Raw genomic sequence first — 13754 nt, 5'->3', positions numbered from 1 at the left:
AGAGAAACTTGAAACTTTTTCCCATTGTAACATTTCTGGAAGATAATTTTAGAATAATTTATTCATATGAAAGTCTGAATAAGAGCTATACAATTTAATAGAAACTATCAAACCTAATCTATTTGCCATTATAGAGCCATTTATTCAGAATGGCTACATAAAATGAAAAACAAAAACACTTCCAAACAACAGTATGCAATTTATTAGCAGTTTATTAGCCAGTTGTGTATACAAATGATTCAACACTTTCCATTTAGATTTACACTGCTCAATCTGGTAGGGACTCCCTTCACACCAAACAAAAATAGAGCAATATATTGGAAGAGGTTCAACCAGACTGTATTGAACAGTCTTCTAGGACACTTTCCATAATCTCTCAAGGAGTTAATGTTTTTTGCACACATTCATCTTTCCTACAAAACCCATCATGTAAGGCATGACAAATTTTGATAATCTAGACTTTCAAGAAACCCTTTAAAAATAAGTACTATTTTAAACCATGTCTACAACACTATAAACTGTCTTTACCCTTTTTTTTTTCCAACCTGTGGTTTAAAAACTGAGACATCAAGATCAAATATGAACTGACTAGTTTTGGGTGGAAACCTTTCATACACCATGAGAGAACATGATCACAATTATTGACACACTTTGCAATTTCAGTCATGATCTGAACTTATTTCAGCGTTGTTTAAAGCTAAACACCATTAAGGGTCTACTTACTGAAAGAGGTGACTTTAAAAAAAACAAACAAAATCAAACTGGAGGTCAGACTTTTATTCGTTTTGTAATAAAGTATTACGTTTTTCCAAAACCAGTTTAAATGTGTACTACTGATATAAGACTAACATAAGCCGTGGACATCAATCTTTAAAAACTGCAAAAGGTGCCAATATTTCTGACCAGCACTGGAATCAAATTTCAAGCATTAAAAACTGATGAACAGTACTAGAAAGGATAAGGCAGCCAAACAATTACCACTCACAACTTTTAAAACTGAACAGGAAATGGAATGAGATGTGTTTTATTTAAAGACATATCTGTGACTTTAAGTCTGCAAGTTTAGTGTCCAAACAAACCTTATCAAATATAAATCTGTCTCACGTTTACCATCTTACCAAAAACGTTCCGTCCTTAACAATTTACAGTACCAAATAAATTCAAGTGAAGTCTGGAATAAAATGTCAAATTTAAAAGGAATGTGAGAGCAATTAAAAAATAAAAATCTGAAGGAAAAAAAAAAATTATATGTATTCACCGACAAACTTTCCACATATCGGCTATTACTGCTACTTTTGTTTAAAATTAGGCCTTGAGGTCAGTATACATGACTGATTGGCATTTATGAAATGAATGTAGGCCAAAGGCATTTCACTCAATAATCATACTCATATCCTATACTTTATCCCAAAACATAAAAACTCCAAAATCAATTTGTCCATCTAATACATGAACACTTAAAATGATATATTTCTAGATTTGTGTCATAACAAAACACCTCTTAAAGCGAGCTAGTTATCTAGAAAGACAATCAAGTATCAGAATAATTGTGATTGAGGGCAACAAAACTGACAAAGACCTAAAAACAGTAAAACAAAAAAAAACAAAAAAAGAAAAAGAAAGGAATATATATTTATATATGTCTAATATCCAGCAATAGAATTTAATGCAAGAAAAAAAAAATCAAATTCTATTACAACCAAAACCTCCTCCACTTAATGCAGATAAATATGTTCACGCCTTTTATATATAAAAATGCAGGGGGACAAACAACTTCAAACAATTTTTTTTTTTTTTTACAAAGAGGACAAGATCATGAACATTTAAGTATTTGACAGAAACAAGAAAACCCTACATAAATCTGATGAAGCATCTTTTTTTCCTTTTTTTTTTTTTGTCCCTGACACACTGCAGACATCAAGGGTCACTGCACGTTTTGGGGTCCAACTGAAAGCGATGGGCATGGAAAATAGTGGAGTGCCCCGATACATCTGCAACGCCTCTCTGATCCCTACTAAGAAAAAAAAAAAAAATACAAGCAGCAGAAAATTAAAGAAAGTTGTGCAAAAGTGCTTCCTGCCTCCTATGACTGCCACTCAATTTTTAACCCCCCACCCCCAACCTGTGGCTTCCTCCTCTGCAGGCCAAAAAAAAAAAACGAGATTTTGTTCTCTGTACTGAAACGTGCGCCTTACAGGCTATAAGTACAGACCGTTCAGTGTAATCACTTCCGCATGTAGTTGTACTTGGGATGTGGGAATCTGTTGTTAGGACTGATTTGGAAATTCAAAGACACCCCCTGCCCCCCTCTTTTTACCTGCCCCTCTGAAATGTTCTGTCCTAGTTAAGTAGCACGTGATTCCTCCTTCTTCAACTCCTACAGACCCAGTCAGCTTGGTATACCTCCCTCTACAGCTCAGGGAACGCCAACCTGCATCAGTGCCATGGAACAATCACTTCATCCTCAGCATGGATAAAGTGAGCCATGAATCGGTTGCATGCTTATTGCTATAAAGACACTCAGAGAGAAAAAAGGCTAGCGATGATTGTTTTGCAAGCTATCGTGCAAGTAGTTTAATAAGATTTGCACACATCTCAAAGAACTCGATGGTGTGGCTCCCCGGTCGGGGGGCGGGCGTGCTGTCCGCACCACCCGACGAGTCGACGGACGAGGTCAGAGAGGAACCTAGGGAGCCTTCGGCGGTCTTGGTGGGCTGCACAGTGCTGGAGGTGGCCGAAACGTCTGCTCCCTCTGCGTCGCTCTTTACTGTGGCGCGGTGGTTGCCCACGGACCCAGAGCGGAGAGGGGTAGCAGTTCCAGATTTAGTCTCCAGCATATCATCTGAACGGCACAAGAAAGGCTATGTTTAACAAGGAAAAACCAATAAAAACTGACACACACACACACACACGATAAAAAATTTTAACTATTCTTCTGAGAGATTAACAGCACTGACTAGCAAGGGTGCAACAATATCAGAAACTGGGAAACACTGATTAGAATTTATTACAGACATTCTGTCATAAAACATGCTGTGAGGTTTGTAAAATCTTCTTTTGTGGCAAAGAAATGGGGGGGAATCTTTGTTGAATCCCACAGGACACTCCCTACCACTAGCAACCCCCTCCCTCCATCCCTTGGCATTTCATTCAGGAAGTGGTTCACATGCTTTACTGAGAAATAAAGCATTCCTCAAAACGGCATGATCAGTTCTCACCAATCTCTATTATATAAATATATATGGTCCAACATGCCCATATGAGTTGTATAAACAGTCCTGCAGCAAATAGTTTTTGTTTTGCTGGGACAAAAACATGACTTCAATTAAACCCAATTGACAAAGTACATGGATTTTCTTATCAATGTTATACCAATACACCAACACAAACATATAGTATGCATTATATATTGTCTTAAAATAACAGACTTTAATGAGAATACTAATCTTGAAATATGCTTGGAGTACACCGATCTGACCTGGTCTGACGGCAAACACACCGAAGTATTCAAATCTTTAGAAACTTAGTATAATCATGTTTCACTGGGTTTTCATTAGGCTTCAGGATATTTTCTTTGCATATATCTTAACATAAATTAGTTTCCTTTTTGCTTGTTAAGAAAAAAATGGCATTCAGGCTTAGTTTTCCAGAAAAAATGTGTTAAAATGTTGTTCTAGGGAATCTTGTTAGCTGGATTTATAGGTATCACTCTAATAATCATTTGCATTCAGTTTAGTCCCTACATCTTTTGCAATAGATGTAGGGACTTAAAAATTAATATTTTTAAGCTGCTAAACTGAAAGAGCAAGATTCTTCAGTCTTTTGCAAGAGGTCAACTTTTATCATCCCCTAGTGGTTTTCTAGCATCCTTTGATGGCAATCAAAGGCACTAAATCTCACAAGAGGTTTCCTTGTAAAAATCCAAGCAAGACCGACCACACACAACTTTATAAAATTTGCCCTTTGCTTTCAAAACATTAAGTTTTCACAACATGTTTGTTTTGGCACGATCTACAATTGAACATTGCTAACACATCAGGTCAGCTAGGGTCAAATTTTAGCCTCGTCCCCTTTAAACAGCACGACTGTTGCGCATCAAACTGCACACAAAAACACTCATAACACTTTCGTTTGAAGTCGCTGCCAAGGCCATACAGATAACCAAAAGCCCTCGTTTTTCAGTCAATCATTAATGAAGTCTATACTAGAGCAGCGCACTGCAGGACTCGGGTCAGATAAACAACCCAAATATATACAGCTCGGGTTTCGCTAAGATAGCTAGGTCAACATAAATATGCCATTAATGTGCTACATTTTTTATTAACAAAAAGCAGAGTTAATTAGCTCAATAAAACAATAAAGCAAACATTTAAAGTACAGACAAACACAGGGATGAGTACTTTTAAACAATTTTCCATAGAAGTGCAGCAGATCTTAAAGGGTTAATGAGTAAGGACATGCTTTAACATGGGTGTTAAATGTCAAAAATACAAAGTTTCTTTCCATTTCTTTTAATTGAGGTTAATTGTTTGCAGCAGTGTTCACAATTACAAATCATTTTTTTCTAATGACTGAATTAAACTTCTCATCGGATGCATGCCATCTAGTTGAATTAAGTAAAGAAAAAGTAAATGGTGCACTTTAAACGATAAAAGAGTGAGATCCACAGCAGCAGGTGAAAAGTAGAGAATGTTGTGAAGTAAAGTGGAAGTTTAAGTGCTTTTATTTAGAAGAACATAATGCATTTAGTTCTTCAAAACAAGAAGTTGTTTTTTTTAACTCACCCAAAGACAGATTCTTTACCAAGTTCAGTTTTTCAAATATGCATGTGTTCACCATCATTCAGCCACAGCTAAAAAACCCCCAAAAAACTCCTGACCATTATGAACCCATATTAGCTCAATGTCTGCAAATGTCCCTGGCTAAGAAATGAAATGAACCCATTTGCTGCAGAGCACATCTATGTTCCCCTCTGACTGGTGATCAGTGGACAACTGATACCTCTGATGAAACGAGACTGTTTGTCAGACTTGAGCTTAAAACCTCGAGTCTAAGTCAAATGTCAAGTATTTAGAGTGTAAATTTATACCCAATTTCAAACCTATTTTTATGCCACGTTGCTGCGACTTGAGAAAACATATCTGACTCATCAATAAGTCCACAAGCTGATGGCTAGTGTAAGTGGGCCCTTGTGTTTCCAGACTGGCGTAAAAATATTGCTGTCTTCTTCACACGAACAGACAATCTTACAAAATGCAACTTTAGGTTGAGACATTTTTAAGTTTATGTGGAAGACTGAATGAGGTCAAACACAAACTAATACCGTCCTAATATGCAGAACCGAGTGGAAGAACTTACCATCTATGCTACGAAAGTCAAGGAGGTAGGTTCTGCTGTCCACCTGGTAGAGTTGAAGGCTCATCTTGGTTTGCATTCCTGTGATAGGATTCTTCCTCCTCACACGCAGATAATATGGATTAACAACCTAGAAAGAGCAAGAAATTAAATACTGTAAACACACATTAAAGTAGAATCGTTTTATTAAAAACTGCTAACGTTGGACATTTTTCCCCCTTACCTTCCACTCGTAATCCAGCTGTTTCATTGCACGGCACACTTCGGTCATAATGTCGTTGGGTCTGCTCTGACTGCGAATCCCCAGGTGCCACTTGGCTCTCCGTACGCCTTGGTGCTTGGACTTCTGGGGGTTCAGTTCGTCCAGTGTGTGGCGAGACCTCGGAGGAGGCTCCGCCACAAAGATGGGTAAACGCTCGGGGTGGGGCTTGATGATTCCAGCCACGTCGTCCAGAAAATTGTCGGGCGGGCTCGAGGCCAGGTAGAAATCCTTGGCCTCGCTCATGATGCGCCGATTGTCGATGATTAGGTGGTAGGCCACCGCTAACGGGTCCTGGTGGTTGCGGCTGTAAATGCAGGAGAGAACCTCCTCCTCGGTGCACTCGAACTTCTCACAAACTTCTTTCAAGGCCTCATCATCAATCATGTTGTTGCTGTAGGAGGGGTCCTCAGGAAACAAGTACTTTGGCAGATCTTGTTTGAACCAATCGTCCTCACTATAGTGGCGAAATGGACAGACCGAGGGTTTGAGACGCACTAAAGAAGTCGTATTTATAATCCAAAACAGAACAAACACAATAATGATATTGTATTTTTGGCTTACCGGATCTCTTTAATAGTTGCCCTTTTCATTGGGTCCACTTGCAGCATGTGTTTAAGAAGGCTTACTACTGAGGGGTTCAGATACTGCGGCGTGAAAAAGATCCCATCGCAGATCTTTTTAAAGAGCGTTGGCACATGGTCGTCATCGAAGGGGAGCGTCCCACACAATAATGCATACAGAATGACACCACTACTCCATATATCCACCTCTGGACCGGCGTATAACCTGAGGACAGGTGTAAAAAAAAAATATATATATATATATATATATGCAAGATTCAAAGCAAAGTTTGACTTTCGAGGCTAATTTTTCACTTGAGAACTGGTTCGTTACCTTCCTGAGATGACCTCTGGAGCAGCATAGTTTGGAGAACCGCAACTTGTTCTCAGGAACTCTCCATCTGACATCATGTTTGACAGACCTGCACAGAATGTTGAACTGTTAATGCATTAAAAGGTTCGGTGTCTTGTTAGAATCACAAACTTCAATTGGAGATAGATCAATGCATTATTTTTTACAAATAAAAAAAAATGAAAAGGACAACAAGTCCCCCTCTCTACATTTCTCTGCCAGCAGGCTCAGGGGAGCTGACCAGAGTTTGTGGGAAAATAAAGTTAGCAGATATAATGTGAAACATTTCAAAGGAAATTCAAAGGCACATCTGCAGTTAATTTTACAATATTCAAGATATTCATCATATGTCTCAGAATAAGAATAATAAAAAAAACCCAGCAACCTTCAATCTTCACCTTTTTGTGTCATTTGTTCTTCTTTATGGCGTTGTGAACATAAAAGACAGTAATGCTATGGCTCTGTTTGCCAAACAAACAGCAGTATTAAAGTTCCCAGAGTTTATTTATTTGACCTCATTGTTACAACTCATGCTCAGGCTGCCTACAAGGAGAGAAAATCTCCTATTGTTGGCAGCAAGAGTAAATCTGAGTCATAGATAAAACAAATGCAATAACAAAGTAAAGCTGATGTAAGTTGAAGGTCGAGCTTGGGAGTATTTTCCTGTGACAAAGAGGAATTCACCTTCCTCCATTACATATTCAAAACTTTTCCAACTCTAACTTCACATTTACTCTCACTGTACACTGACGTTCTCTATTCTAGGATCAGGCAACATATTAGCCAATTTTCTGGTAAACAAGCCAGTGCTGCTAATAACTGGAAAGCCTGCACTATTATTCTATTTCAGCATTCATGACTGTTCCTATACTAACATATATCAAACATTGTCTGCTCTTAAAAACATCACGCCAGAAAATGCTTGCAGAGCAACCTGAACCCTCACTGGCTATCCTTTTACTATAACGACAACGGCGCCTCTTATCCAAGCCTGCCAGGTGAAGTGTAGAGTGCATACCGAAATCTGCGATCTTTGCATTCATGTGCGCATCGAGCAGCACGTTCTCAGGTTTGAGGTCTCTGTGCACCACCATGTGCCGGTGGCAGTAATCTACCGCTGATATGATCTGCTGGAACAGTCGCCGACTCTCCTTCTCTTCCAACTGATGGATCAGAAATTACCCGTTAGCGTTCACACAGGCCAATCAACGTAAAACATGACAAGTTGATCTGCAACTCTTGGATCGTCTTCTGTATTGTCATGTCCTACCTTTCCATTTTTGCAGATGTAATCGAAGAGCTCTCCACCTGAGACATACTCCATGACCATGAAGATATCTGTAGGGGTGCTAATAACTTGATACCTGCAACAACAGTAACAAAAAAGATTAAAATCACATGAGTTATTAACAGCTGAGGAGCAGAACTGACTCAAAACAGCTCAGATGGCAGGAACTTCATTTCATATCGTGCCAAAGAAGAATCAGTCAGACATGAATATTTGACTTGACGTGTCAAAATATGATTACAGCCGAGTTTGAGCAATAAAATGTTAGGGAAGTTGTAAGATGAAAGCATTTAAATCTAATCCATCATGTTTAATATCTTTTAGGCGCACCCTTTCTTGCATTTTAAGGATGCAATCAGTTACAGTTTAATGGCAGATCCAAGTTTGTAAGGTTGTACACCATTAATTGAGAACCAGCACCTGGTTTGTGACTGGTTTGCAAACACACACACGCAAACACACACACACACACACACACACACACACACACACACACACACACACACACACACACACACACACACACACACACACACACACACACACACACACACACACACACACACACACACACACACACACACACACAGTGTTGTTGTAATGATCTATGACCCCATCTAAACTATGGTAATGTCACCTTTAGCTCCCAGTGCTCATTTCTAAGTAGAAGCTGTGATGAATTCACAGAATATACTCTGAACTTTGATGCCGTTTAATCGTAAAAACATCAGTAAAAACCAAAAGGCCTTAATAGCAGAAGCAACAAAATTCTTAACAACTTTAATGTGGAATTTACATTCAAAGCAATAACAAACTAACAAAAAAACCCAGCATAAACAAATGTCTTTTCTGATATGACATACAATAACAATTATTGAAGCATGTGACATTTGATATTCCCTCCTAACACGAGTTTCTGCAGTTGTCTTGATTCATACAGATACAAACTTTTCTAAACTTATTCTTAGCTCTAGTGGTTTGCTGAGGGCCGATATAATGTTTGTATTTCTCTTCTCTGTTTTGATATGACTCATTGATAATTTGCCATGCAACGCATTTCAGTTCAGTTCCAGTTAATTATGTGGACATTATTTACAGAAGGCGTTCGCCCTGCTTCACAAAAGTGGTACTTTATTCTAAATGCTGCAAAAATGAATGAGAGTTAAGTGTCTTGGAAAGCAGGGGACATCTGATCATCTTGGATGGCTAAGAACAATAAAATAGGTTGTGATTTTTAACAAGTGGCCTTGGAAATTGCATAGCTAGCTGTAGTTGTGGGTAGCAAATTTAAAAAATCATTAAAAGTTTACAAACAACAGAAATCAAGAGCTAAGCTTGGTCAACAACTCCCGATCTGATTTGAAAACGCCTCGATTAGAATCATAAGCCTAAGCCTTGTATTTAGTCTACATGTTTTGGTAATTCTAACTTTTTTTAAAATCTCTGATCTGAATTTTGTTTTGTATTAGTGGCTGAATGCTGGTGCAGTTTCTATGTCAACCAGGACATCAGAATCCTTTGTGTTTAAATAGAAGGTAACTGGGAACAAGGGAAGAAATGTATTTGCCTCCCATTTAAGCCCTTAGCTGAGCAGGCTTAAGTGAGTTGTTTAGAGCTGTGCTTCTCTTCCTCATGCAATCTTATTAAAGTGGATGAAGGAGGACACATTTCAGGTGGCTTCTATAGCTGATTTCTTTGAAAGATGCCCCATCACATTCAACAGATATTGAACCTCACAGGAAGGCAATTCAAAACATCTATTGTCTTAAGTGGGCAGTGAATACAACCATTGAAATAAAAAAATAAAGAGAAATTTAAAGAGTAAGGGAAAAATTTTACTTAAAAAATTTTTTATTGATCTTCTGGAAGCCCATTTCCACCTTGAAAGAAAAAACAAAAGCCCAACAGGAAGTTTTCAGGTCATTGTTATGAAAATGAAAGTCAGAATTTAGTGTTTTAAAGTCATAGTTACAATTTTTCTTCTGGTAATTATAACTTCAAAACTTGTAATATTGAGATTTACTCTTGCAATTATGTCTTCAAAACTCGTGATTAGGATATCTTCTTGTGTTTTTATTTGCTCCCTTTTTGGCGGAAATGGGCTTCCATACATTTGTCATAGTACTATTGTATTGCACTGCTGCATTTGCTCTGAGACTAAACAGGACACACCACAGAGTTTGTTCCATTTGCTTCTGCCCTCTGGAAAAGATGACATCTCTCTCTCTCTCTCTCTCTCTCTCTCTCTCTCTCTCTCTCTCTCTCTCTCTCTCTCTCTCTTTCACTGTCTCTCTCTCTCTCTCTAGGATCCCACACACAAAGTTTACATTCTTGTGCATGCATGACATGGAGCTGATATTCAAGACATTTGCCACACCTCGTGCTCTATTTACTAACCCTCTAACTGTAGCTTGCAGACAATTACCCATCAGGCAGGAAGTACTGCAGCAATTTCCTTCATTGTATTTAGATCAGTGCTCCTTTCAGTAACAGAGTATCACTGCTGCATGTAGCAGCATGTTGCTGAATAAAATAGATTTTGGAAGAGTCTATTCCAAAAGGTTCATAGGGCTCACTCCCTTATGAAACCGCAGGACCCTTTGCAACACGAGTGTGACAGTCGGCTCCGACAGTAACTGTAATATGACTCATTGAAAATATCTGTCATCTTTCAAAGTTGGCAGGTACAAATGTTGTGAAGAACTTCACAAATAATTTAAAGCAAGGCAAGGCAAGCAACGTGGTTACTGGCTCAAAAAGCAGCTTTTCGGCGGGTAATTATTTCAGGACAAAGAGGTCACATGGCTGGGGTCGTTGATAATGCACTTTTTGCTCATTAAAATGCACAACAAGAAGGGGGAGGGGAAAGCACAACGCAGACAGAGAGCACTGATGGAAAGGGACACAGGGTCAGATGATATCACCCTGACGGATGCATCCTGGAACGCACCATTTCGAAAGTCTGGAAATAGTTCAGTGGGTGGCATTAATGTGGCGGCGGGGGGGATTACGCGGCGGTGAGTAGGTGTGTAATTTAGGACTTACAGTTTAATTATGTGAGGGTGCCTGAAAAGCTTGAGGTTCTGGATCTCCCGGCGGATTTTTCCCACCACGTCCAAACTGCGGATCTTCTGCCTGTTCAAGATTTTCACAGCCACTTGGTGCTTGGTCAGCTCATGTTGGCCCACTGTGCAACGAGCAAATAACAGAGGGAGAATAGAATTGAAATCAGAAAACAAGAGCACATGAATAACTTAATAAGAAAATAATTTCAAAACATTAAACATTTAATAGTTAAAAAAAAAAGTCAAATTCTTCTTTTTGTGTTTAAAGACATGCAACTTGTTTTATTTAAATGCAGCAGACAGAGATCAATAATTGTTTATTTGAACTCATCCCCGCAATCCACACGAGGAATCAAAGATCAAAGTTTACAGCTCTTTAAAAGCCAACTTCAGTGCCGCTCCTCAAAGTCGTATTTTGTTTCTTCTTGACCTCGACTCTTTACGGCTGAGGTTTGTTGTGGCATTTTGCTTGGATCGGATTTACTGCTACCAACACATGCACACATTTTATTGCACATTGCAAATGTCAAAGTAGAAAGTATTAACTTGGATACGCAAATATCTCAATGGGGAATTTAGTGCAAAAATGTTCTTACTTAATCATTTGCTGCTAGAGGGTTATTCCAATACGACAGCAAACAAAAAAAAATTATTTCAATAACTGATCACATCGTGGAACAACAGAGCAGTTTGCTATGTAAGGTGATGCTCAAAGTTTCACTTTATTAGCTGTGCTGACAAAATATTTAGAGACACAAAGAGGAAATGCCAGGTCAACTTTGCCAGCCGTGATAAGAGACTGAGGAGTTGTAAGTTCCTGTTGTTCAGATCAGCAAATACCACAGTGCTTTAATTTCTCCTGAAGTGAACTGATCAAGAGCTGATTTCAGAATTTGCAAGTGTAAGTGCCTTTCTGTTACACAAGGAAAGGCTGAAAGTATTGCAGCAAAGTTGCTTGGTTTTTGGACCTTTTGAGCTTTTGCTCTCAGCTCCTCATAAAACATGTGGCAGACTATTTATAACTCTTTTTGTAACATTGTATAAACAAAGCAGGCGTTCTGAAACCATTTTACAACAACTACCACCTAAGTAAACAGGCCATTTCACACAAACCTTGATCACAAAATCCAATATGCCTGCCACATATTTGGAATCAAACAACAGACGCAGTAATAAAAGATGTATTTGTACTCCGGACAGCAATTCTATAACACTCTGTGCAACTTTGTAAGTGAACATCCATTCTTTACTGCTTAAATCTGAATACCATTCACACAGGGCAGCAGCTCCAATGCACTAACACCGTGTTTTCCTTTCATCAGCTACAGAAACTGGGGTACCAGGGAGATGAGTCACTGAAAATTAACTGACTATAAACAGACCGGCTGTTTGTTGCTGGTGATAGGTCCAGGTTTATAATGTGTCGGGGGGAGGAAGTACAAATTACAGCTAACAAATCCCACCTCTGTCCAAACTGAGTAGGTAACCTCTGTTAATGACCTTAGCTACTACCTGAGTAGTAGCTAAGAAAACACTGAAAACACTGGGGCGAACATTTAACTGGTTTTGACCCACTCCCTCTCCAAACACACCTGGAAGCGTTAACATTTCCTCAGCCGTAAAGGTCAGCTGAAGTTAGCACAGTGTCACAAGAATAATTTTAATGTTTTCAAACAGGAAAAAGGGAGACAAATCAATAGCAGTCAGGAAGATTTACTTCAGTCCCAACAGCGACTTGTGGATCACTGGGTTAGCTAACAGCGCTATTACCGCTAACTAAAACTATTGTATCAGAAATAATCGAGAAGTCTTGCTAGCTCTGTTGAATCATTCAGTTGCTTTAAGTAATTGTGGCGTTTCTCACAAAGTAGATCAAGCTGGAACATGACAACATATGCGCTACATTTCCGATTTGGCGACAGTTTAGCTCGCTAGCAGGCTAAGTTAGCGGCTAAGCTAAAAGCCTGCATCTTTCAGCCGCCAGGACGCAGAGACGGGCAACACATACGAGACATACCTTTAACCTTCCCGAAAGTCCCGACTCCAAGCGTATCACCGAGAATGTAATGTCCAATTTTAACTCTTCCCTCGTGTTTCTGTTTCTCCGTCGCCATCTTCCCGCAGCGGCCTTTCTGCGGGGTTAGCTTGCTGCAGCCAGTGACGGACCGAACTCTGTGTGCGTCTCTCGAGCGGCTCCGAATCCGCTCCCCGACGCACGGAGGAAAGAGATCCACCCCGGCACGCGCATGATTCGTCAAAGCCCGTAGGCGTGTTACAGTGTTGCCTTCACTGCACAAACAAAACTCCGAAATTTCCGTTACATACTCGAACTTGAAAAATCCCTTTATTAAGTATCAGAATAAATAAATAAATAAATAAATAAATAAATAAATAAATAAATAAATAAATAAATAAATAAATAAATAAATAAATAACAGTTGGTTTAGTGTTTTCAAGATAGAAAACTTAACCAAAAGTGTGCCTACTTCTGACACACGTTTTGTCACCAAATAGCCTGGTTTTTGGCTCATCTGACAATAAAACCCTTCTGCCAGTGATGGTATCTACAACTTCTTAACATAACTATACAGCTGTTAAAGACAAGGAACAAAGAAATATAAACAACTATTTAAAATATTTATAAGTTAAACTTCGTCTAAAACCAGTTTTAAAAAGTAGAAAATAAAACTTCATACATCAATACTCACACAAACTCCATGAAGATGACTAAGGTCATGCAACACAGCATCAGAAATTTCACTTGCAAAATCAAGATAGGTTAAACCAGTTGTCTTCCAAATACACACCTGAAGCATTCAAAGAAGACCCATGCGTCCCTCTATCTGACTACATACTTATCTAAGCAAGTTAT

The 13754-nt window shown here is 38.9% G+C and overlaps 1 protein-coding gene across 1 annotated transcript; it reads right to left on the bottom strand.

Moving 5' to 3' along the window:
• Nucleotides 1–194: 194 nt before the first annotated feature.
• Nucleotides 195–13119, bottom strand: prkaa1 (protein kinase, AMP-activated, alpha 1 catalytic subunit). Its single transcript, XM_008423624.3, has 9 exons — nucleotides 12900–13119; nucleotides 10863–11004; nucleotides 7800–7893; nucleotides 7548–7692; nucleotides 6512–6599; nucleotides 6179–6403; nucleotides 5579–6071; nucleotides 5359–5485; nucleotides 195–2842 (listed from the first exon to the last, which is right to left on the bottom strand). The coding sequence occupies exons 1-9, from the start codon at nucleotides 12994–12996 to the stop codon at nucleotides 2559–2561; spliced, it is 1695 nt and encodes a 564-aa protein (XP_008421846.1). The 5' UTR covers nucleotides 12997–13119; the 3' UTR covers nucleotides 195–2558.
• Nucleotides 13120–13754: the final 635 nt, after the last annotated feature.

Source organism: Poecilia reticulata, chromosome 12 (genome assembly GCF_904066995.2).
Source record: "Poecilia reticulata chromosome 12, P_reticulata-male-v2, whole genome shotgun sequence".
Classification (NCBI taxonomy): Eukaryota; Metazoa; Chordata; class Actinopteri; order Cyprinodontiformes; family Poeciliidae; genus Poecilia; species Poecilia reticulata.
The sequence above is the reverse complement of the archived record's forward strand: the minus strand, read 5'-3'. Positions and strand labels throughout refer to the sequence as shown.